Consider the following 25462-nt stretch of genomic DNA (forward strand, 5'->3'; position numbering starts at 1 on the left):
TTTGGAGGCTACAGCTGTATTAACAGCAGAGTTAGTTTAAAAAAATTCATTTCCAGGCAGCGTGAAACTACATTTTGGAGGAAAGGGTTTGCAGCAAAGTCAAAAATTGAAACCACTTCATTTGCAGTCGAGCAAAACACTGTTTTCAGGCCAATTAACCCATGGAAAAGAATTATTGCGGTAGTGGTACTGCTTCATTTTAGAAAACAGAGCAACAAAATCTTTGGACTTTTTGGAATCTCTTCCTCCTCTTCCTCTCTAATTTGACCCAAATTTGCTTGATGAGTTTGCTGCAGACGTTTGCTCGGCTCTCCCAGCAGACCCCGGAGCCAGCTGGGGCACCCGGGGGCTGGGAATTTGGCCGACAGCTCCTAATGGCATCTTCCCTCTCCCCATCCCGGCATCCGCAGCACCCGCTCGCCGGCCCCGCGCTGCCGCACGCTCAGTAAAAGCCCTTCACTCGCTTGTTGTCCGGGTCGAACGGGGACTTGGTGTGTGCTCGGGCAGGGTAGGTCACTCCCATCCGCTCCAGCTCGTAGCTGCCGCTCTTCACGAAATCCATTGAGACCTGCAAGGCAGAGCCACGGCGAAACCCCCCCTTAGGTGCTGCGAGGCACCGGTGGGGCACCAGCCCCCTGCCAGCATCCCAGCTCCATCACTGGGCTCTCCCTGCATGCTGGGCCAGCTCCTGCACCACCCTGCAGATGCGCTTTCCGCAGAAAACCCGGCTCTGCCATCCCAGGAGGATGCACAGAGAGGAGGAAAATAGATTTTTAAAAGCATTCAGCTAAAAAAATAAAAAGAATGCAGTATTTAATTTTTCTTGAGGGCTGTTGGTTTTTCTTTTTCTGTGGATTTTTTCAATGCCACCCAGTGCAAGGTGCACTTACAGCCAGGCTGTGGGAGCTCATTGCCAGAGGGACCAGGTGGGGGTGGCAGACCCGAACGGGGTCAGCCCCCACTGCCCTGAGCCGGGCCCCGGCTGCAGGAGGGGACCAGGATGTCACCGCTTGGCGTGATGAGCGTGAGCTGTCCCCTCCGCCTGCAAGGGTCACCCCGTGCCAGGCAGTCCCGGTGCAGGGAAGGGCTGGGGGCTCTCGATGCCGGTGTGTTTTTAGCACCTGGAAATTGTCAGCAATTCAGCAACAAACAGAATTTTTGTTTCTCTCCTCTCCGCCTCACCCCTGGCACCTCTTCTGCTCCTCTGGCTCTTTAGCCCTCATGCCACAGAGCCATCCCCATGCTGGACCCCCCTTCCCCAGCCCCAGAGTCGGGGAGCATCACCCCCGGCCGGCTGAAGGGCCGTATCCACGGGGAGGGAACTAAAGGGCCACATGCAACACAGAAAGACCGAGAACAGCCATGCTGGGTGCCCCACTGCCCGGGAGCTGGGAAGAGGGGGGCTCTGTGTGCCCTCCTCCAAGGGCTCAGGGTTCGTGTGGGGTCTGGGTCCAGCACCAAGCTCCCGATGGGGACAGCATGGGGCAGGGTCCCGGTGCAGATCCCCTGAGGAACCTGCCCTCCCCGCACAGCAAAGCTCCCCCCTCCTGCAATTACTGCCCAAACCAAGCGGGAGTTATCCCAGGGAGCAGGAAGATGAGGGCTGCACATTAACATCTGCTCAACGAGCGCTGCTCCCCGGCTGCAGCCGGCCGGAGCGGCCACGCAAAGGAGCTGGCAAGGGCTGGGGACCCCACGGCACGACCACCCGTAGGCGGTGCCTTTCCCTACAGCTGCCATTTCGGCCCCGCGAGGCCCAGCAGGCAGCTGCCTGCTGCCAGCCCCGCTGCACGCTGCTGCGGCAGAGCTTTCCCCGCAGCGGGTGTGCGAGCGGGGAGAGCGGCGCAATGGATGCAGCCGGCGGGGATGCACTCAGCGCCGCTCTGCCGCATCGGTGCCTTGCTGGAGGCAGGAGGGGACCGTCCCCCCGCCACCTCCATCCTGCTGCCTCCGTCACGCTGCCTGGGGCAGGCGGGGGCGGTTGGGAGAGCGACATGTAGCAGGGAGGTGAGAGAGAGTAGGAAAGGGGGAAAGCAAAGGAAGGTCTAGGGCAGAACATTCACCGTGGGGAGAAAAAGTGGTCCCCAGGAGCTGAGGGGGCAACTGGAACACAAAACCACTTGACTTGACTTGCACCGATGCAGGATTAAATGTCAAGGCCAGCAAGAGGATGAAAGCACAAGCATATGCACTGCTCTTGGATTGCAACAGGGAGGGTCCCTGGGGACGTCATCCACAGCCCTCTGTCCCCACGCGGGCTCCCTGGCCTCTGCCTACAGCACGCTGCTTAATGAGGGCATCTGATTTACTATCCAGGAGTCTCCCAGGCTTAATTAAGAGCCTGCTGCACTCCTATTGGCTATTGCTCCCTATAACATAAGTTAATTCACTGCTGCAATTAAATACTCCCTTGCAATTAACATCCGAGGCAGCGCTTGAGCCAGAGAGCATCGCCGGGGCCCTGCAGCGCGACAGCCGGTGAGACCGACCTCGCCGCCGAGCCGTGGCACCCCTCACCCTCCCGCGGGGGAGGCACGGGGGGGCTGCCCCATCGTGCTCGCCAGACAACAGCGGGCTTGCAATGAGCTTGTGCATACGGCTTCAAAACCAAACAAGCACCACACTCCCCCCCCGGCAAGCCCCCGCTGCGGGGAGGGAGGCGCAGCCGCCCCCGGGGGGGGATCTGTACTCACTGGGCCCCCCGTAGGGTCATGGATGTAGCCGTAGGCGATGGTTTTGTCGATGGCAAATCCGAAGTCTGCCCGACGGATGTGGCCGACCACTTTGCCATCCCGCCAGACCGCCTCCAGGCCAAACATCGGCACCTTCCTGCAAGGAGAAGGCAGAGCTGTCGTCAGCAAAGCCCCACGTTGGGGTCCCATGGGGGAGAGGGGCTTGGGGGGACCAGACCCCAGCTCTGCCCCAGGCCAGCCCCCGTGCTGGGACTCCCACTGCCCACAGGTCCATTATCCTCCCCGCGCTGATCCCAGGCGCTGGCAAAGCCCCTCCAGCCCGATTTGCAAAACCTCCCGCTGTTCTGGGCGAAACAAGATAAACCCACTCTGTCACACCATTTCCAGCTCCCATTAAACATCCAGCAGGGAATTTGCAGTAAGATTTAAATTAGAGATGGAATTAGAGCATGGAAAACAGCCGAGCCGGCTTGCAACTGAGCTCCACATGCGTGCCCAGGTGCAGGGGCGGATGGGGATGGCTGAAGGTGCTCGTCCCAGGGCGGCCACGGCACTGGGTGCTGCCCGGTGCTGAGCGGAGCCCAGCAGTGGTACTCACTCCTCGGTGGTGAAGCAGACGAGGCGACGGAAGATGCCTTTGGCTTTTTGAGCCTCCACAGCCTCCCGGCCCAGGAAGGGGATGCCAGACTTCAGCTTGCAGGTGAAGGCTAAGCCTGATTCTAGCGGGGTATCATCGGGGCGCAGGTCTGCGTGCCAGTGCCTGTACCCTGCAGAGAGCAAGTATGGGTCGCCCAGCCTCTCCCTGCCACGGTAGCAAGCCCAGGGTGAGCAGCATCAGGAGACCAAGACATCGCTCCTGCCTCTTGGACACCACTGTTGCCCTCGATCCACTTGGCCCTGGACAAAGCACCCTCGAGAGGAGCCGATATTGGGGAAGTCTCAGCAAGGAGCGCTGGGGCTGGTAGCATCTCTGCCAGGAGCTGCCAGACCTCCCAGTCACACTAACCCGCCCTCGAAGCTGGGAAAAACTCATTTGCCCTGGTCCCCCGGGCAGAGGCAAAGCAGAGAGCGCTGCTGTACGGAAAGCAAGAAACCTTTCTCGATGCTGAGGCTGTCGATGGCTCTGTAGCCGGCGTTGGTAATGCCATGCCGGGCACCCGCCTGCATCACCGCCTGGTAAACCTTCACGCAGTCCGCCTTGGGCACGTGCAGCTCCCAGCCCATCTCGCCGACGAACGACAACCTCATGGCACGGACCTGCGAAATGCAAGAGGCCAAACACCCCTGCGGACGGAGCCGGGCTGTGCAGCGCGGGAGAGGCGGCGGAGCCACTTGCCGCCGTAGCGGGGGGAAAGCCCAGGAACCTTGTGCAAACGCCCTGCTTTGGTGGAAGGCATTTCTTTGCTCTCCCTAGTGCACAAAGCCAGGGTCAGGCTGAATTTCTTGTCTCTGGACAGCCTAAGCTTGGCACCTCAAACCCAGCTATCAGCACCCCGGAGGGATGGCCAGCGGGCAGAGGGGGCTGCATTCGGCATCCTCCGGCCACCGATCCCAGCCCGGCTGGGGTTAGACGTGATGCTCTGGCTCCAGATGGGCTTTTGTCTCCCTCTGCTGATCCATCGACACCAGAAGAAAGCCCACAGGCACCCCCAGCCCTCTGTCTCCCCAAATCAGCCCGTCAGATGGGGAAGCTGGTCCCCAGCAGGACTATCCTGCCTTGGGGCACTTTGTGGCTGATGTCCCCCACTTGGGATGGTGCTCCCACGGCAGAGGCACCCAAAAGCTCTACGCTCCCGCGCAGGGGCTGAGCCCAGCATCCCGACCCGCGCCCCGCTCACCCCAGGGGGATGCTCAGGTTTCCCCCAGCAAAGGTTGTGCCCCAAAGCGTTACTCTGCTGCTGAATTAGCTCCACACCAAATGCATGAAGCTCCAAAAAGGAATGAGCAGATCAGCACAGGGGACTCGGTGCTTCTCGGGGGAAGCCTCATCCTCGGAGATATGCCTGCCTGCCTGCACTCCCGGGGGCACAGACCTCCTGGCTGTGCTGGGACTGTCCTGCCCGTGTCCCCCCTGCTTCTCGCCCAGGCAGGCTTGCCTGCATCCTCCTGTCTGCATTCCCAAAGCTTTCCAGGCTGCTTGGGGCCACCCCAGCTCGGGCACCTTCCCTGGAGATACCCCTTGAGTCTGAGCTGCATTTCCCTCTGCTTCATCCCTTTGGATTTCTCTGCTTCCTCCCCCACAAAAACCCCTCTGGTTCATCCCTTTGGATGCACATCAACTGCAAATGCATACCTCGCTTTGTGAGAGAGATTAACTCAAGAGTGTCATGCCAGATTGTGATCTGCCATCTTAATAAAGCAGTTTTCAGCTAGGACGAGACTTGAGGCTGGTTCTGTGGCCAGGCACGCTCAGCAGCTTTGGGGCTGTCTTGCCCGTGCTGGCTCTGGATGTCTTTGGGGCAGAAACTGCCTCTTGCTGTTTGCTGAGCTCTTACTACAACCGGGAGCTGGTCTCAGCTGTGTTTTCTAATCCCGGGTATAAACAACAACAAGCAGCCACTGCCCAAAACAGGCAGCGACAGGCAGGAGAAGTACCAAAGGGGTGCCCAGGCTCTCCGCTGCGAGGACGGCCAGCGGGCGACAGCCGAGAACCCAAATCCATCCTTGTTTCCCCCAGCACCCCTGTGCTCTACCGGCACTGCAAAAATAATGTCCTCAAGCAGAGTTTAAGGCAGCTTTTAAGACGCCTTAACCTTTACAATGGAAGTGGAGAGGAGGAAGGAACAGAATAAATATTGGGAACTTATTTTGAGCCTCCTCACAAAAAGAGGTGCCAGGGAGCCAGCCCTGGCCCCAGCCGCACAGCGAAGCCCAAAGGCTGGCAATCGCCTTTCGAGGGGCACGGAGCAGCTTTTCACTCTGCACAAAGGTGTCACCGAATCAGGGAACAGCCAGAGATCAAGCCGCTGCAGCCAGCTACCATCTTCATCAGGGCAGGAGATGCTCTGGGGATTGACAGGCAACTTCCCGGCTCATTAACCCTGCCTGTGACTCAGCAGTCAGTGCCACAGCTAAAATGCACTTTACTTTCAGGAGCAAGTTACTTCCAGGAGAAACTTCCCCTCAAACCACTGCTGCTCCGGGGGAGCGAGCATCCCGGCAAGAGCAGTGCACCATAGAAAAGAGGTATCCTCAGGAAAACTGGGGTGCCAGTCATGAGGTTTGCACAGGCAGGGGTTGGGGGTTGCACCCACATGTGCGTACCCCAGGCAGGGGTGCGCATCCCACCACGGAGGCCAGGGGGGGATATCAAGGGCTGGGCTCAGCCGCTCCAGCCGACTTTCTGCTAAATTCCCCTAGGAACAGGTTTTTCTGTAAGATTTCAACTGGAGCTATGAAATAGCATCGATTCCTGGGTCTTTCAGCAGCAATTCAAAAGCATTTTAAGTATTCTAGAAAACGAAAACCTGAACTTTACCTTGTATCCAGCAGTGAAATTCAAAGGGGGACCTTTCTCTGCTGTTCAATACAACGAGGGACACTATATATAAACTCACAAACCAATCGGTAATTTCCAGAGTCATTAACTCTGCTGGAGCTCTCCTTTCACTCCAGCTGATTTGGTCCAACTACTGCGTTAATGCATGAAAATCTCAGCGATAACTTTTTAAAGATGTTGGGTTCAGTTGAATCCCCCTGGAAGGGAATAATATCAGCGAAGGCTTCAGCCCATTGTCCTGAGAAACCCTCCTACTCTCATTTCGGCGTGGGATGGAGTCCCCTGTGCTCATTGTGCGGCAGGGGCCTGATGGGACCTCCTGAAAGGTGGCAGCAGGCAGTGTGCCCCCCCAGCCCAGAGCCCTTGGGCAGAAAAGCTTTTTTCCTACAGTCAGGGCATTTACACCCAAAAGAAGCCATAAAATTTCTACCAGCTATTTCTTCCATGCAGGACCGGATTATTTTTTGTAAACTTGAAGCGAAATGCAAATAAACTAATCACGCTCTTGGAGACGGGAACATTTATACACCTTTCCCAGGGGATAAGTAGATTATTACGATATGTTATCAGCTTGCCACAGGCGTGAGGGTTATCCCTCCCCGGTGGAGACTGGACAACCTGCAACCACAGGTTGGCTTTTGGGTCCCCTGTGCCACTGTCCCCCCCCCAAGGGACACTGGGCACACTGAGTTTTTGGTACCCGGAGCACAGGGCACGCTGACAGTGATGGTTTGGAGAATTAATCCGAGTTGGGCAAAATCTGTGGCTTAGTTAAACCGCCTGGCTAGGCTCTTGCTCACAAATCAAGTAGCCTTAATTTGATTCAGCAGCAATCCCTTCAGCAGCCAGCTGCATTTGAATTAAAGCTACTTTAATTCCGAATGAAAAGTGTCCGTACGCAGCTTAACCCAATTTCACTAATATCCAGCCTGCCTCCAGCTCCCTGTTTTCCTGCTGCCTTTTATAAGATTTACTGCTGCACCTTCCCCCCCTTCGTCTCCCATCAGACACCGGCCCGAGAGCCAGAGCAGACGCTCCGCACGGTCCCTCCTGCCAGCCGGCTGCTCCGGGCGGGAGAGGGATGCCCTGGGATCGCTTTCCCATGGGGAGGCCGGGGTACAAACTCTACCCCCTCTCCCAAAGGGATGTTTTTGCAATGGAAGGAATATTTCATATGGGGTAAACATCAATAAGAAACCAAGGCAGAGCTTCTCAGGCAAAACTTGTAAAAGCTTTTCCCCCCAATACTAAAACTTGCCAGCAGCAGGTTTTCCCAGAATGTTTCTTTTTTGACAAAACGACACTTTGTGGTCACCAACTCTTCTATTTAGGGTGTTTCAAGCAGGCTAAGTCAGCAACTTCACACATGACAAAACTCCCCAAAGAACTGCCATCACCCCCTTTCCCCAGGGATAACTTCAGACCTTGTTGATCTCTGCCAGACGAGGCGGGGGAGAGATTTAAGGCATTTTTCTCGCTGCCCCGCACCAGGCGAGACGGAGGAGTCCAACCAAGCAGACAGCGCTACGAAACCTCACAGCAAACCCCAGGGACTGCGCCACAGCAAAGGACACCAAACCGCTGTCGGCTGAGCCCTCTCCCCTCGACACCTCCAAGCAATGCCCCTCAATGTGTTAAACCCATGGCTGCGGGTCCCAGCAGAGGCTCCGGGCTGCCAGCCTGGGCAAGGTGCATCTCCTGCGGCTTGCTGAGGACTGTGGCACTCAGGACATGCCTGCCCCGTGCTCTGCAATGCGATGCGTCGGGGGGCAGGAGCCGGCCAGCACCTCCCACCCATGCCTCCCCACCAGGCACCCAAGCCGGGCAGCGGTGCTGGTTGCCACCATCACCCCAAAGGGCTTCTCATTCCCTTGCTCTGACACCGAGGGGCTCAGCCTGAGGCGTTAGCATGGAACATTACCATTTCTGTGCTTTTCTTGCATAACTGCTGACGCGAGCCCTGAAGTCTGGGCAAATGCAGGATGATCTGCGCTTGTACGGAAAGCTTAAGGTTGTCAGACGTCTCCTGATCAAATACACCAGCTCCGCAGGCTGCCCAGCCCTTACCGCCAGTACTTGACACGCTTTACATTAAATCATCCCTATTTTTTTCGAGTAGGGGGAAAAGGAGGGGATCTAGAGTGTCAGATAAATCTCTTTATCACCACCGCTTGTCCCTAATCCATGGGAGGCATCTCTTGTTCCTCCAACAGCGCTGCAAAGCCGTGAGTCACCATGTCCCTTCCCCAGGCTCAGCCCGGGCTACGACACTGCCGGGAGGGCTGGGAGAGCAGGCTGGCACCCGGTAAGCAAACAGGGAGGAAAACACCCTAATTTTTGGCCTTTTCCAACAAAAAACCCCAACAAAACCTGCCAGCTGCCCACTGCAGCAACGTGGAGGCAGAGGGGTTCCCTAGCAGAGGATGCTCGGCCGCGCAGGCTGGCGGGCGGTCGCCCCAGCGAACAGACGTCCCTGGGGGGCTGGAGGGCCGGTCCCGTCCTACCGTGCATCCTGCGGCCGTGGCGAGTTTGTGGGTGGAGAAAGGGAAGGCCTCGTTGCTGAGGTCGGTGTCGAGCACTTCTTGGAGGACGACGCGGCTGTGGGGAAACAGCAAAGCGGCCGCGGTGAAAGGACGTAGCTCGCCAGCCTGCTCTGAGGGTTATCACTAAAACTTGCTTTCTTGCAAGAGAGACTTCTCCCTCCAGAGAGGAGCTGCCATGGGTGATATGCCATGCTGTGAGAACCTCGAAAGAAATGCCAATTCCCTAGCAAACGGAGTGTTGCTCCAGCCAGACCATCGCCTGTTGCCATGGGGCTCACACCTACCACCGCCCAACACGGGGACCTGGCCTGCGTCTGGGGCATCCCTCCGTCCATCCCTGCATCCCTCCCTCCAACCCTTCATGGTCAGGGTGCAAGGAAGGGGCCGCAACTCTCTCCCCACACTCACCTCAGAGGGCCCTGGATGCTCATCATGCCCAGCTCCTCCGAGCAGTCGAGGAGTTTGCACTGGAGCTTCATGTCCTGCAGCACAGCGGTGATGTGCGACCAGTTGTGCTGAGCCACGGCCCCGCCGATAGCCAGGTAGTAGCCATCCCCTGGAAGACACCCCCCGGCAGCCTTTCAGGCTCGAGAGCATCGGGCTGGGGGCGATGCCCAGCTCAGCTCAGGGCTGGTTTTGCTCTCCAGAGGCTGAGCTGCAGCCCCGAGTCTCTCCAGCTTGCACAGCCCAGGGGGGACTGCCAAGAAAGGGGAGGGGGTTAAATAGTGCTGGGGCAAGGGAGGGCTTTGGGGCTCTGCTAGCATCCACGCTGCCTTTTACTTGTGGGGCTCAGCACAATGAAAACCAAATGACCATTAAAACCTGAAAGAAGAAAAGGTAAAAAAAAGCTGTTCAAGCCCTGGAGGTGCCTGTGCGTGTGTGAGCATCACGGGAAGAGAAAGAAGTCTTTGTCCCTTGAGACCAACAGCAAAAGCATCCGCTCTTTTGTCCCAGTGCAGAACAGATGCCAAAGTGCGGAGGGAGCCGGGAACTACAGGCGGGAGCAGGGAGGGCTGCAGCGACCGGGCCATAACCAGTGCAGGGGCTGTACTGTATACGAGGAGGAATTTCATCTCGTCAGTAATCCTGGGTGGAAAGATCCCCGGGGATGGGGTTTGAGAGCTGATTAATATGTAATCAATCTTCCCTCTGTCTTTCCTGCCACTACAAAATTGTTCTCTGTTAATCTGTCATAACGATAATAAGTGCAGCCACCTACTGTAATTGGAAAGATAGACTTTGCTGCGATTAAACTCCTCCATCGCCCGACAAACCCTGCAGCTCTGCCATCCGCTTCCCGTCACCCTTCTGCCCCCGTCTGAGCACCCCAGACGGGAGAGATGCAGGATTCTCCCACGGGAAGGGAAGAGCTCAGCGGCACCCGACCACCCCAAGGCAAAGGCGGCGAGATCGCCCCCGCAACGCCCACCACCCCGGGCTGGCGCTGGGGGCTGCACCGCCGCCGGGCCGGTCCCTTCCAAGCAGCAAGTCTGAGGGTGACACCGCCTGGGCCGGGGCTCCGCTGGCACTCGGCATCCCAGTGCAAACGTCCCTTCTGGTGGCAGCCCTGGCAGAGCCCGGTGCCACCGGGCACGGCGCTTGGCAGCGCTGCCGGAGCCGAGCCCAGCGCCCTCCTCCACTGCTGCTGCCTAATGCCATTTCTGACTGCTCTGCTCCATTTCAATTCCTCTTTATCGCAGCTGATAAGGACTTGGGGAGAGGTCAGAGCCGCCAGCCGGGGCTGGACAAACCCAATAACAGGGACGAGCAGTGCAGGCCCCCGGGGACAAGGGGGATAATCGGGTTACCGGGACTGAGGGGCGGAGGTGGAAAAAGCCAGGTGGCTGCCATTAGGTAAATGCAATCACCCCTCTGCCTGCGGCTCCCCGAGCGTGGCGGGGGTGGAGGAGATGCTGGCGGGCCTTGGACCGAACCTGCCAGCACGGCTTCACGGGACTGGAAAGATCTTTGCGTGCATTGACGCAGCTGAAAAAGGCAGCGGGAGAGGCTGGGAGCTGAGCTGCAGGAGGGTAAACCCAGCCGGCGATCCCCCCCCCAGCCCCAAAGCGGCTGCAGAAACGCGCCTGCCTCCAGCATCCCCGTGCTCAGGGCTTTTACCTTCAAAGGCGGGGGCCAGGGGGGAGGCTGGGTCCCCCGGGCTGATCCGGCTGACGGTCAGGTCGCTCTCCACGCCGCCCCGCTTGTTCAGCATGCAGGTGTACACGGTCGAGCCTGGGGGAAGGAGGACCCATCAGCCCATCAGCCGGTCCCGGCACAGAGCCGCGGCCCCGGCAGAGGGAGGTGGGTACCAGGAAAATTAGTCCTCATCGCTACATCAGCTGCCACTGCCTGGGTGTGCCCTGATGGACCTGGATGTCCCAGCACCAGGAGGGAGACAGGAGCTGGGCTTTTTCCCCGTGAGATCTGCGTGAGGAGCTGAAGCTGCATCCTTAGAAATGCCATAAGCTGCCTCCCAGCCCCAGAGAAGGGGGCAGCTTCTCCCCGGGCGAACCGCTGCTGGCAAGGGTTGTGCTTGATTTACTCCAGTACCCATCACATCTCCAGCTGTGAGCCACAGCTGGAGCCAGAGGGCCAGACCCCCCCTCCCTTGCCCCCCCAGCTCAGAAGACGTTTGTCCCGGTGCAAATGAGAGCAGAAGCCAGCCTGCAGTGAGGACGGGCAAAGCAGTCACTGTCACACGCTTCCCAGACCCTCTGCAAAAGCAGCATTTAAAAGAAAAACCAGTTTGGGTCCCCCCCCCGGTTTGTTTTGGTGTAAGATGTGATTTCCCAGGGCAGCGCTGCAGCCGAAATAAGGGGGCTGAGCCGGTACCTGGTTCTTTGCTCACATCGGCAGTAAACAGCCAGTTCGCCGCTTTTGTTGCTTCAGGCCCAACCAGGTAGAATTTCCCAAAATAAGACATGTCGAAGAGAGCCAGGGCATTTCTGCAGGTTAAGCATTCGTTCTTGATCTAAAAGTCAAGCAAACACACCACTGAAGTTGAGCCGTGTTCTCACTCCACAAAGGGAGGCACATATTAGAAGCGTTTATGTAGTGAGAAACAATGCCAGGACATTCGCCTGGTGCCTTTAAAGGCTGCAAGGCTTTTCACTCCTGAAAAATCAGATATTAAATGGAGCAAGTCTAACAGGCCTTCCTGTCTGCTCAGTCCCATTCTTTATGTCACTAACACAGTGACAGTTAACAATAACAATAGTTAAATTTGGTGAAATTGGGTATTTCCCCCAAGCTCAACTCTTTCCTTTGGGAAAGCAGCAGTAAAATCCCCGTGGCCTCTCCACCGAGGTTTCTGAGCACGGGCCACACATTTCTCTTAACCTTTTTGGAACGTTTTCCCCAGTTTTAGGCAAAGCTCGCTGCTTCCCCTCCCTCTGAGCCTCACCAACTCCACCCAAAGCGGTGGTGTGGCACAGGCTCTGCTGCCTCTAACCCCGCCAGCTCCAGATGTGCCCAGCGGTTTCAGCTGGGGGGGGCTGCCCCCCCGCACTCACAATGTCATGGTGGGGGGGGAAGTCAAAGGTGTACTCATCCCCCAGCAGCCGGTTGTAGGTGTAGTCCCTGTGGCGCTCCTGGCCGTACGCGCCGTAGTAGTCGTAATCCAGAACCTGGGGGGCAAGCGGGAGGATGGGGGCAGTGAGGAAGACAGCATGAGGCCGAAGCCGAGGGGCTGCTCTCAGTCGCATTCAGCCCATGCCAGGAAAGGAGCGGGTCCGTGCAGGACCTGGCTGCTGTGATGGGTCCCCATCCCGGCATCCCTGCCCATGGTGATGGGTCCCCACCACAGCATCCCTGCCCATGGTGATGGGTCCCCACCACAGCATCCCTGCCCATGGTGATGGGTCCCCACCCCGGCATCCCTGCCCATGGTGATGGGTCCCCACCACAGCATCCCTGCCCACGGTGATGGGTCCCCACCCCGGCATCCCTGCCCATGGTGATGGGTCCCCACCACAGCATCCCTGCCCACGGTGATGGGTCCCCACCCCGGCATCCCTGCCCACGGTGATGGGTCCCCGCCACAGCATCCCTGCCCACGGTGATGGGTCCCCACCCCGGCATCCCTGCCCACGGTGATGGGTCCCCACCACAGCATCCCTGCCCATGGTGATGGGTCCCCACCCCGGCATCCCTGCCCACAGTGATGGGTCCCCACCACAGCATCCCTGCCCACAGTGATGGGTCCCCTCCCTGGCATCCCTGCCTGCTGCTCTTCAATATATAGAAGTGAGATCGGTGCCTCTCGTATGGGGGCATTGCAGGCAGATGCTGCCTGTTGCAGAGGGACAGGCAGACACACACAACATGCACACATGGATCTCCTTCTTACCGCTGTTATAGTGAACTAAAACCCGACAGCTTTTATGGACCCATTTTGGGGACATGCACCTGCCTGCAGCATATCGCACCCCCTGCAGACGCAGGATGCATCCTGCACCCACTGGGCACAGCCGGTACCCTCCGGCTGAATGCCCCCCAAAACGCGTGCCGTGCTTACCGGGGCTGCTCCCCCGGGGCTGAACCAGCCAGGTCTCTCCCAGCCATGCCGCTCCTGGAAAACGCAGCCCTGTCGCAGCAGCTCCTACACAAGCGAAGCCGGAGACATGGGAACAAATGGTTTAAAAAAAAAAAAAAGCCTTTTCACTGCTTTTTGAGCAGCGCCCGGGCTGCCCTCCCTGAGCACATGCTCAAGACCTGACTTGTGACCCCTTGGCTTTGGCTATCGGCAGCCAAAATCAGCTCTGCAGTTTGTCTTTTAAAACAGTGGCAAACCCCAGCTGCCTGCAGATTGCCTGGTATTTTTGTCCCCCCAAGAAAGGTATTGGCCTCAACAGCAGCCGACGGGCAGGAGTCTGGCAGCCCAGCTGTGCACCCCACCAAGGCTTGGGCTACGGTGCAGGAATTGCTGACCGAGAGATGCTAAATCCAGAGAGCAAGATTCCTCCCAATGTTTACAAGAGTAATTCTATAATAACATTTAAGATTTATATGGCAACCTTCTTATTCCTCCTTTGTGCTCTCAGGAAAATCTCTCTGCATGCAATTAATTAGGGATCCATTAAGATATTTTTGTTTGGTGCTTCTGTTCGGAAAAGAATAGATTTTGTTGAACATTTCAGAAATGATTCAGTGCCTATTTATAAAACACAGCACATGTTCTGGAGTTGCATGTATAAATACCAGGCTGTCAGTCAAATGGGCATCGCGTATTAGACATGCTATTAAAAAATGAATTGCATCCTCGGTGACAGAAAACTGAGCTGTCAACTGAACGCTGGAGGACGGCGGGAAGGGATGTCTGTTTTACTGCTTGAGCCTCTGCTCTCCGTCGAAAGAGGAACGGGGTGATATGAATCAGCAACAAGCAGAAATGGGCTTGAGAAATGTGGCTGCTCCTTGCCGGGGCTGGGACTGGGGCTGGCAGTGACGGGGTGGGACGAGGCACCGGCCCCAGGTCACCCCGAGCATCTCGGGGGCGGTGGGTGTTTTGGGGGGCTCTGAGTTGCGGCAGCTGCAACGCTGCTGGGGCAGCAAACCGCTGGAAACTGGGTTATTTTTTCCTCAAGTGCTGCATCTTGAAAGCGCTCACCTATGGAGGTTTGTGCAAGGAAGCAGCTGGCGAAGACGGGAGCCGGGAGGAGCCCTGGCTGGCAGCTACAGGGAGCAAAACCAGCGGGGACTTAGGGGGTGCCGGCAAAACCGCCTCCATGGAGGCACAGCTGCTCCCCACTTTTCCTGCATCCCGCCCCATGCCCTGGCCTTAGTCTGCATTGCAAGATGGTGTTTTGGGGAGGAAAAGCTGCTGCTGAGCTGCGCGTGAGGCATGGCGAGTGGGGGACAGGAGATCACCGCAGGTATCCAGCACCCCACAGCCCTCGCAACCGCCCCCGAGCCGGACTGGCAGTGAAGGAGACAAGCCTCTGAGCTCTTCCCTCCTCTTCGCCCTTGCCCAGCGACCATCACCAGGCTCTTAAGCCATATCTGCTGAGTTAAATCTTAGGGGAATGCTTGGCATCTCTAGCATTAAACTGCCGGTGGCCCCAGCACCCTCGCAGCATGCACCTGGCGAGCTTTGGGATGCGGCAGGGATCTTCCCAGGATGGATGGATGGGAGTAAGGATGCGGCACGCTCCTTTGGGGAGCAACACGGCTGCGGCCACTCCTTGCCACCTCTTTTTTTTGCTGCAAGGGTGCTGTGAGGGTCTCCCACCCCTGCTCACGAGGCAGCCCAGGTCGGGGTGCGCGTCCTCACCTCGTGCAGGGGGTCCTTCCTCACGTTGCGCCCCGCCAGCGGCTCGTCATGGGGGAAGACGACGGAGTAGTTCTTGGCGTAGGACTCGTGGCTCCGCTCCCGGATCCAGCGGTTGTTGTCAGTGAGGGAGTGGTGAAACCTCCTGGAAGGCAGGGAGAGGGCGGCCGTCGGGGTGAGCCCACCGGCTCACAGGGTGCCTCCTCACCCGGGCCAGACCCCGAGGTGGGTGCAGCTGCTGTGGTGTAAAATTGCTATTCCTGCACCCCTTTCAGGGGTTGGAGAGCAAAGGAACCAAGCGGGGCTTGGTGCTGGCCATGCCGCAGCGCTGCCCATCGGAGCTGGGCGCTCGCCGCAGCCCCCACCGAGCTCCCCAGCCCTGCTCCAGGCACACGGACCCCAGAGCAACCGGGAGCAGAATACAGCCCTGCTGGGAGGGGGGAATAGAAAAAGAGGAGAATTGAGGTTAATTCTGCTTCGCTTCAGCATGGGGCCGGCCTCAGAGCACAGCCCGGGTTTAAACGCAGCCCTGACAAAGGAAAGAGCCCTGGACATTCCTTACATTTTTCATCCAATTCTCCCTAGGCTGAAAGATAAATAAAACCCCAAGCATTTTAAATTTATTTGACATATTTTCATCTTTCAAACAGAAAAGCTCCTTGAAGGAATGTGCCAGCTCAGCACATGCTCAGGTTATTATTACCAGAGACCTATAACTCACAGAGAGCGGCCCCGGGCGCCGGTGGCACCTTTCCCGACCTCCGGCTTCAGCAGGCAGGGGAGCGCGGCTCTCCAAATTACCACCAGCTCCTCTCCAGCCCAAAGCCCCCAGGTCTGGAGAAAGGGAGGCAGGCAGCAGGTGAAAGGCAAGACAAAATGTCACCTATAGGGCCTTTTAAAACAATATTTTCAGCTTCCCTCCCCGCTGCCTGGGTGCAGAGGACAGGCAGGGCACTGGGGCCGAGCCCTGCAGCGGTGCAAGCAATGCAAGCAATGCTCCCCAAAGGCAGCCGAGGGCTTGCTGTGAGGGCGGCTGCCTCTTCTGCTGGCAGGGGACAGGCAGCAGGTGACACGTGGCACGTCACCGGCACCCCTGGCTGCCCCGTCAGCCCCAGTCCCTTCACCAACGTGCTGAATTTTTGACAGCAGCAAAAGGAGCAACAGCTGCCAGATGAAATATTTACAAGCAAGTTTTTTGAGAGGATAAATATTTAAATGTGCGGAAAAGGGAGTTATTTGAAGAGGAGCTTAGTAATCGTCACCAAAAGAAAAAAAACAGGACTGGCACCAGCTTGGTGATGGGGCAGACGGGGGGATGCTCGGGTTAATCCAGGTGCAAGGGCTGGAAAGCCCCCGGCCACTGTCTGAGCACCGACTCCCCTCTCCTCCCAGCCCGACACAGTGGGGTGTTTACCACCTTTGCCACTAAAGCAACATGATTTTAAAAGCTTTGTCCCTGACAAGGTGGTTGCTGTCGCTAGCAGCCCTATAAGAAAGCCCAAACCCAATCAAATATAATCAAGCGAGTCAAAAGCAATTACAGAGCCAACATCTGCACAGCCAAAACTCCCGGCCCATGTCGTGCTGCAGGGGAGGGGAAAGCTAATCTTTCTCCTGTTGAAATCATCACCCCCGATTATTAACTTAGAGGATTAGGCACAGCACTAATTGAACCACAACAAAACCCAAACATAATTACCCTGTCCTTTCCCATCAACTGCAATCTCCTCCTGTCTGATGGAAGCTGTTTGCATAGAAGCGGGATGAGGCAAATGAGATAAACCCCACGTGTAAATTCATTAAAGCCATCGAGCGTAACTGATTCCAGCTCCTCGGAGGGACGCGGGCTGCAGCACAGACGCTGCCCGACACCCGCTCCCAACGCCAGCATCCAGCCCTGCCTCGGAACCCATCCCCAGGGACCACCCCAGGACGAGGGGTATCAGTGAAGGAGCTCGCGGGGACCTGGGGCAGCCAGGGTGACTTGCCTGATGTCGTAGCCATACATGTCCTTCTCCGGCCGCCCGTGGATGATCCAGTGAGCCAGCTCCCTCCCGCAGCCGCCTCCCAGCATCATCCCTGGGGGAAGAGGCAAGGACCCAGATGAGGCCAGGAGGCCAAGCGCGGCTGCGGATGCGGGGCTCTGCCCGGGATACGATGCCCGCACTGGGTGTGATCTCTTACCGGCGCTGTTGAAGCCACAGCCGAGGAAGAAGCCTCGGACTTCTGGGGCTTCCCCCATAAGCGGCTTGTGGTCGGCTGTGAATGACTCTGCAAGACAGAGAGGGGCATGTGCCAGCTCGGCCAGGGCAGGCGTTTTGGGGACACATCATGCACTTCAGGAGCAGGGTTCCTACAACTTGCCATGCTGGCTCCTGCTCCCAGAGAGCCAGAGTTGGACCAACACCGAGCACTTCCCAGCATCTCAGCTCGGGCGTCCCCCGCCTGCACCTCTCCAGCAGTGCCCAGGCAGCAGAGGCCAAAGGGAAGGCTTCCCTGGTACTGGGATGCCCAGCACCACGCAGGGGTCTTGTGCAGGCTCCTGAAGCAAATATACATACATAAATATACATATATTTGCTTCAGAAGCTTGCATGAGTATACGCACACATGCATGCACACACACATATACGTGCACATCGCAGTGCCGTGGCAGAGGCAGGTGCTGGTGGCACAAGGCAGCTCCTTTGCAGCCCTGCGCGATGCACAGCCTGTCCCTGCACCGTCGAGACCCCGGGCTCGGGTTAACTGTGCCCTCCGTGCCCCCGGGCAGCTCGGCAGCGCTCGCCGCACGCCAGCACTGCAGGGGGAGGACCTCAGTGTTGGGTTTAGATTGAAAATTTGTGAAGCAGAATGAACCCCCAAGCAGAAGGTGCACGAGGCACTGCGGCGGCTGAAGCAGCCTCTTTCTTTCTCCCACTCCCCCAGTCAAGGGAGCTGCACAGACCCATTCATTGCCTCTTCAACATCTGGGCCACATTTCATTTTTATAACTATTTTTCGCCTTCATCGATTTTAGCTGGGAAATTTCATGAATTTAAGCTACTTTATTTAGCTGAGGGATCGCTGCTGATGTCGCCCAAGGTTCCTATGCTAATGCTGTCTCATCCTGCCCGGTCCTGCTCCCCACAGGGCCATCAAGCACGGCCCCTGTGCACAGAGCAAGACACCCTGACAGAGGTGTGCAACCCTCCTCCCTATTTTATGGCGGTTCATCCACCCGTGTGAAAGGAGAGAAGGAAGAGAGTTCAGTCTGGTCCTTCCCCTGCCCAGCAATGCCCAGCTTGTTTCCCAAGATCTCTGCGCTCAGGAGAAGGCAAAAGGAGAGTCAGAAGATTATTTCATGCCAATATCCCCAATACACCAGGCTACAATTTCACGGAGTTGATGGAGCAACACCCAAGCACCTTCCCTTCAGCGCTGCTGCACGCCAGCCCTGCTGACTTTGCACTGGGACGGATGCTGAGTGCTCCCACGGGACCTTGGCCCGCTCGGCTGCAGGGTTGCATCAGCAGCCGGAGCAGAAACAGCTTAAACCACCCCGATTCCGTCTGCTTCCATCCCTGCGCCTGAAGCACGGTGCAGTCGTCGGTGAAATATTTACGGCGCAGCAGAAAGGAGAAGCGTTTGCTGTTTGCTTCAGCCCAGCGTGACTCAGCTGTCGCAAGCAAACCAGCTGCTGGTTTAAATCAAGAAGTAGAAAAGAAAGAGCGCTGACCCTTTGGAAATGACATCGCTGTACTACAAATACTAGACATTTATCTATCAGAAGTCAGCTCCCCACCAGAGGCCACCAGCTCTGCTTACACCGCAGTTTAATCGAGCCTGCCGTACCCGGGGCCAAGGCCTCCCCCGGTACGTGCCGTGTTCCATCTGCTGCGGGGCAGGAGACGTGCCCTACTTTCCCCTTGTACAGCAGCACCGCTCCCTCCCCGAGGGTTTCCCTTTAAGTGCTTCAGCAAAGAGGGATTTTTTTTTTTAATTTTTTTTTTTTTTTTTTTTTAGCATCTGGTGGATTTCAAGGCCAAACCAAGTGTTGCAGGGCTCGGCTTCGAGGGCTGGCATCACCTCCAGCTGCCACTGCAGCGATGCGATGGCCTTTAACTCCACACCAGACAGCCTGGGATGTAAATCTCAGTAAATCTGATGTCATCAACCCAGAAGCAAGTAATAAAAATAATAATATAAGATAACACTTGGTAAAACAATGGCCACTTGAAAAAAAATCTGCCCCTTAATTCCCCAGTCCAGTGGCCACAACATCGGCTGTAAATCTGCACCAGCCACCCCCCAGCTCGGACCAAGGCAATAAGCTCCCCGCGTATTTCTCCACCGAGGCTAAGCCCGGGATGCCACCCCTCGGAAGGTGACACCATTGCAGCCAGACCACAGGCGCTTTCTCTGCGTTCAGAGAGTTTTTCTTCTCCCCAGGTTATGAAGTTTCCCCTTGCCTCCAGCAAGATCCCTGGGGGAACGCAGCCCCCACGGTGCCACCGCTGCCACGTTACCTGGCCCGCAGACGGTGGATTTAATGCCCGTTTTCTCCAGCACCGGTACTCTGTTGATGGCACCTTCGATGTGTTGCGTGAAAACGTCCCAGTCCAGATCAAAGAGGCCAAAAGCAAATTTTTCAGATACCTGAAGGTGGGAAACAGGAATTGGAACACAAAATAGAGTACAGCTGGGGGTGGAAGAACTTCTACGGAGACCGTAGAAAATCGAGGCTGCTTTGCAGGCTCTGGTTTCTTTGGGTTTTCATGAACAGTCCAGCCAAGCCAAAGGTCTGGGACAGAGCCCGAATTAAGACTCCTGGATAAAGGGATGATGCAGCAGAGCAGGGACCAACGGTGGCCACTAAATCCCCCCAGCCCAGCCTTTTCAGCTCATTCCTGTTGCCTCTGCACCTCATATCTACGCCACAGAGAGACCCAAAGGGAAGATGCTGTCCTGTGCTTTCCCCACCGGCCGCACGGAGGTTGGTACCCGCAGGAGCCGGGGGCTGAGGCACTCACGCCTGCGCCCACCCCTCCGAGGTGGGTTCCTTGGAAACCTGCCTCGTTCCCCTGGAAAATCTCCCGGCACCGCTCACCTCTTCCCAGAAGATGGGGTTTGACTCATATCCACCCACGGAAAGGGCATCGCCTTGGAGACGGAGATACACCGAGGCATCGTGATCGCGAACGTTTGGCATGTTCTGAAAAACAGAGAGGGGGAGCAGAGGGGTGAGAGGGGGCTGAGAGCCACGGGGAGACCCCGACATCGCCCCGGCGAGGCTGAGCGGGATGAGCTGGGGGTCTGGGGCACAGGGTCGGCACATGCAGCAGTGACCCGCCGAGGATGGGAGCAGCAGTGGATGTTCCCACAGCCCCGAAATTTCGGGTGCCCACATTGCTCCAAGGGGAAGGCACCCAGGATAGCTCCAGCAAACCTGGCCGAACCACGGGCAATGCGCTTACGCCTGCCTAATTAGCAAACTCCAGCGCTGCGGGCAGGAGCTGTGCTGCGGGTGCATTTGCACAGACGCCTGGGCAGCAGCACCTCGGCTCTCCGGCTGCTCCTCCACGGCGCAGGCAGCACCGGGATGCTCGGGGGAGCGGGAGCAGCCGCTGCGGTTGATCCCATTTTGGGAAGTATCCCTCCCCTGCCACTCACCTCCGCAGGAGGATGCAACAGCACAACACGCGGGCAGCGGTGCGCAAAGAATGAGGGATTTGTTCTCGTGAATAATGGATAGAGAAACATCTAGATGGCATGGAAAGACTGGTGTAGGGCCCGCTGCAATTCATGTTGACAAATGGAACTAAGTGGATTGAACAGGAGGCACCGGGGTCTGCAAGCTGCAGCCTCTTCTCTGAAAAGCCTCTTTCTCGCTGTGTTTGTACGGCACAGTGGAGTCACTGGGATATAAATGTAATCACTGACACCAGCACTTTTTAAAATGAGGCACCTTGGACTAAAAATTCAGACACAGACTGTGTCAGTGGGATGGAAACTAAATAACGTGTCATCCTCAAAGCCCTGGTGCCTGAGTGAATGAAGTCTCCTTTGACTCCTGAACAATTCTCTGCAGCCGGACAGCAGGAACAGGTTTCTTGTGAGAGTTTAGAAACACTTGGAGAGTTACACCTCTGCCTGGCAGCGACTGGGGCTTGTTCAGAAAGTGTTTGGCATCTTTATGACCGCTGCTATCAGACACCAAACGCATCAGAGACCCTATAATAATTCTACCGAGATGAAAAAAAAAAAGAAGAAAATTATCCTGCTAGTCATAACATTGTTAAATATTAAACACAACTCTATTAAAGGTGGTCTGACAGTCCTGCTAGGAGGAGAAGCTGCTGCACTTCCCCGGGTGCCTGCAGAGCCTGGCCCTGCAGCGCAGGCTCGCGCTGAAGGCTGGAATGTGGGGGGGGTCCTGCAAGTCCGGGGGTGCCAGGGGGGGTCTGTCCCATCTCACCCTGCCACGTGCAGGGGGGCAGGAGCCCGCGCTGCCCTCCAGAGCAGAGGAGCCCATCTGCAGCCGCCGGGGACTGACCTGAATGCCCTCGATGCGCTCGGTCACCACGTAGGCGTGATGCATCCCCACCAGCGGCACGTGCACACCGGCCAGCCGGCCCAGGGCTCGCGCCCACACGCCTGCGGAGAGAGCAGCCCCGCTGAGCACCTCTCCGTCCTGCACACCCCGCCGGAGAGCTGCGGCCGTCTGGGGGTGACAGCCAGATGGGGGGACAAGGACTGATGCAGACCCTCCGGCTCACGGGATGCAAAGCCACCCCCTGCCCTGCGGCCGCAGTCCCAGTCCCCAACCTTGCTTTGCACCCTGTACCTGCGCAGTTCACCACGCAGGGAGTCTGGATGGTCCCGTGGGCCGTCTCCACCGCATACACCCTCTTCACCCCAAAATCATCAGCTCTGACCTGGATGCCGGTGACCGGGCAGTTCTCTATGATCTGGTGGCAGAGGAAGCACAGCAAAGTCACGGCAGAGTCACAAGGGCAGTGGGACAACCTGGCTTGCCTGACATCTAGCCCCCAAATCTGGAAACAGTGAATCTAAGCGGCAGTGTGGCAACGGCCATGTCCCCCTCCCAACAGCTATTACTGTTACTGCTGATAACAACATACCCCTCCTCAGCTGCAGACTCAAACCGCTGCTCTGTGCAGTTGCAGAGGATTTTATTATTTACATACACATGAGCAAAGCAATGCACCAAGGACGGGCTGGTAGTCCCTACCTCAAAGAATGGATTGTGTTACCGGACCCTAAAACCTCCGCTCTCCCAAGGAACCTGCCTTAGGCGCTGCCTCGTCTTGCTCCTAAAGGTCTTTTTTTCATCCTATATTTTCCCTGGATCTCATGGTTCCTGCCAGCTTTGTTGCTGTGACCCAAACAGCCATCAAAGCCAAACAGGACAACACCCTTCTTGGGCAAAGACTGATGCTGCAGGAGCAGCTCTGCTCCAGCGGGAAAGGAGGAGATGGGGAAGGCAGAGGATGAAATCTCCTCCCAGGGTCAACAGGCATTAATGAGTAATTACTAATTAGGAACTACCGTAGCGCCTCTGGCAGTTGCTGCTCTGGCAAGAGTTGAGCAGGTACCAGCTGGATCCATGGTGCCGTCCTTGGGGACGTACAGCGTGCCGTACAGGTCATCGATGTTCATCAGCGGGTACAGGTCCTTGGTCTGCGACGGGGTCAGGACGTAGGACTCCACACCGTACACCTTCCCCAGCTGCCAACCGGACAAGAAAACCGGGAGCTCAAACAGGCCACAAAAGCTTTTCTCATCATTTGCTGCTGGAGGAGGAGGAGATCCCCAGGACGTGTTTATCTCCCAGATGAGGCAACTGCTGCCCCAAGGCAAGCCTTAAATCCAGCGTGGGGTGGGATGGTCTGCACAGATTTCAGGAAATATGGTCCCATATTTGCATGCAAGCTACCTGTGCAGGTAGAAAAAAGATGCTACCACTATCTGAAAGGGCAAAAATCTAGTTTGATTTAATTTTGCCTGCTTTGCCAGCATTTTGCCTGATTTCAGCAGCCTTACGGAAGCCAGGAGGCTGCCCTGGAAGCCCACCCCAGGCCACTGGCAGCTCTCCGGGTGGGAAGGCAGGGAGGGACGGGCCATTCGGAGACCCGGGACCCCCAGTCCAGCTCCTGTGGGCAGGAGATAAACGCCACCTTCTGCAGCCCACCCGGCTGGGGGACACACCGAGGGGCTTCTCCCTACCGACATGAGCCTCTTGTACTCATCGAGGCGCTGCTTGTTGGAGGCGATGAAGAGCCCCCCGTTCTCCACCCAGCCCGTGTGCAGCCCCGTCTCCGCCGGCAGCTCCCGGCTGACCACGTCCCGCGTGTGGGCCAGCAGCTCCACTTCCACGTCGCTGGGACGCAGCTGCCACAGCAGACCTGGGGTGGGGACACACACACACACAGACCGCGGGTGGGACAGGCGGCTCCGCCACCCCCCCACTGCAGGATGCTGAGGGGACCCCGCCGTCCCACGCGTGGCGTGTGTCACCCTGCCGGGGCTCTTGCTCCATCTCGTGGCGACGTGGGAGCGCTACAAATCATCGATTTCTATTTCCCTCGGGCGTTAAATGAATGGGAAGAAAGGGTTTCTGGAGCAGACTACCCCAAAAGAGACAAACCCCCAAAAAGCTTATTGAATTAAGCTCTTCGAGCTCCCCCCTCCCTGCCAAAGCAAATTGGCTTAAAGAAGGAAAAAAAAAGGCTACGGAAATAAACTGTTCTGTTTTCCTGTGGTCATGTAAAACTTTTAAAAAAAGAAAATTTGGAGGATGTTTTCTTAACAAAAAGTTATGCTAAAAGGAAGAACAAAAACCCTGAAATTCTCCCCATTTAAAGCCAAAACATATCCGGAGCCAGCCTGTCCAGCGGATCCTCTCCATGGGCAACGGCACATCCCAAGCCGTGGGCATCCCCGCGCCCGCCGCCTGCACCCCCGGGAGCACCCACGCTGTGCCCACCGCCTCACCAGCCGTGTGCCAAGTGGTGCCCGAGGTCAGGCGGTCCCTCTCCAGCAGCACGACGTTGGTGACACCCTGCTTGGCCAGGTGGTAGGTGGTCTGGCAGCCCAGGCTGCCCCCCCCGACCACCACCACCTCAGCCGAGGGCGGCGGGGGCCGGCTGGGCTCCCCGCTCCCGGAGCCTTCCTCCTTCAGCGTCTTCTGGTACGGGACGCTCTTCTTCGTCGTGGAGCCCGTCACACTGCTGAAGGGCCGGGGGCTTCTCCAGGGGGCTGGCAGGCGGCGGGGGGTGGCCGCCCGCAAGGCACAGCTCACATAGGACATCTCCACCTGCAAATCCCCAAGACACCTCGCTGGCACGGGCAGGGGACCCCCGGCCAGCCCGGGGGCTCACCACCGTTTCGGTGGTAGCGGCATCTCTGGGTGCTGTGCCAGGGGCTGAGCAGCTCGCGGCGGCTGCAGCGAGCTCCGGGGCACATCCCTGCGTGGGGTGCTGGGACCCCCTTCCAGCAGGGAAACGGGATCCCTGCTGCATGTGTTTGCACTCCCGAACACCCTTCGGAGGGGCCCCGCTTAAAAAAGGGGCTTGGAAACGTGCAGGGCATGGCAATGCCTGTGCTCGCTCACGCCTGCAGAAACCACTTTTTCTTTTTTTTCCCTCGTATTCAGGAGCCTGTCTGGCCGCAAGGAAGGCGCAAGGTTTGCTCCCTGTCGAGAGAGGGCAGTGCGATGGCTGCTGCTGCCGGACGGGGACAGATCCTGCCTGCAGCCACCCCAGCCCCTGCGCCCAGGGCTCCTGGCCGAGGACACGGCTCGGGATTTGCTCCGGGCACATGGTTTTGGGTGCACAAGCGGGGGTGCTGCGGGGTCTCGCAGGCCAGCGCCACCCCCTCCCATGCGAGCCATGGGCCGTAGCTGGGGGCTGCCCTGGAGCTCAGCCCACCGAGACCCGAGACCCCCCCCTCGCTGCTATGCGGCCTCCAAAACACCCGCTGTCCCCCCGCTCTCTCCCCACAGCCCAGCAAAGCTGCAAACTCCCACTCGGGAAATCCCGCGACACCCACAGGAGTTTCTCGGACAGCCCACGGCAGGTTCCCACCGCCCGCAGCCGTGACTTGCCGGGCTCCACTCACCGGCGAGGTTCGCTCCGGGCTGCCTTTCCCTGCCGAGATGGCCGTGGGGCCCCTGCCTTCCTCCGATGCTCTCCTCCTCCTCTTCCGTGCACGGCTGTCCCTTCAGCCCCTGCTGCAAAAAACATTAACCAGCGCCGGAGGAGAGCGGAGCCAGCCCAGGCGGCCAGGAACGAGCCCTTACCCCTTCTCGTGGCTCTGCTGCTTCCCAATGAAGAAGAAAAGTCAAGCAGAATGGAGAAATTTGAAATAGGGAAGAAAATGCTGGTTTTTTCCCCGGCTCGGTGCCCGGCAGAGAACAAACAGCCCAGCTGGGGCTCGCAGCCTCCCGGGCTCGCTC

At 57.7% G+C, this 25462-nt stretch overlaps 1 protein-coding gene across 2 annotated transcripts; it reads right to left on the reverse strand.

Moving 5' to 3' along the window:
- SARDH (sarcosine dehydrogenase) lies at positions 1 to 25462 on the reverse strand. Of its 2 annotated transcripts, none has more exons than XM_075170668.1 (22): positions 25307 to 25462; positions 25126 to 25234; positions 24001 to 24322; positions 23233 to 23411; positions 22555 to 22734; positions 21830 to 21953; positions 21539 to 21639; positions 20093 to 20197; positions 19512 to 19641; positions 17188 to 17274; positions 16992 to 17082; positions 15007 to 15148; positions 13252 to 13335; positions 12248 to 12361; positions 11568 to 11706; positions 10854 to 10967; positions 9144 to 9291; positions 8697 to 8790; positions 3788 to 3950; positions 3292 to 3460; positions 2694 to 2829; positions 1 to 568 (listed from the first exon to the last, which is right to left on the reverse strand). In XM_075170668.1, exons 3-22 carry the CDS (start codon positions 24314 to 24316, stop codon positions 443 to 445), a joined length of 2742 nt encoding a protein of 913 aa, XP_075026769.1. In that variant the 5' UTR covers positions 24317 to 24322; positions 25126 to 25234; positions 25307 to 25462; the 3' UTR covers positions 1 to 442. The 2 variants fall into 2 exon arrangements, with proteins under 2 accessions (XP_075026769.1, XP_075026770.1); XM_075170669.1 differs by having other exon boundaries at positions 25126 to 25237.

The sequence above is a fragment of the Calonectris borealis genome, chromosome 21, assembly GCF_964195595.1.
Source record: "Calonectris borealis chromosome 21, bCalBor7.hap1.2, whole genome shotgun sequence".
NCBI classification, from domain to species: domain Eukaryota; kingdom Metazoa; phylum Chordata; class Aves; order Procellariiformes; family Procellariidae; genus Calonectris; species Calonectris borealis.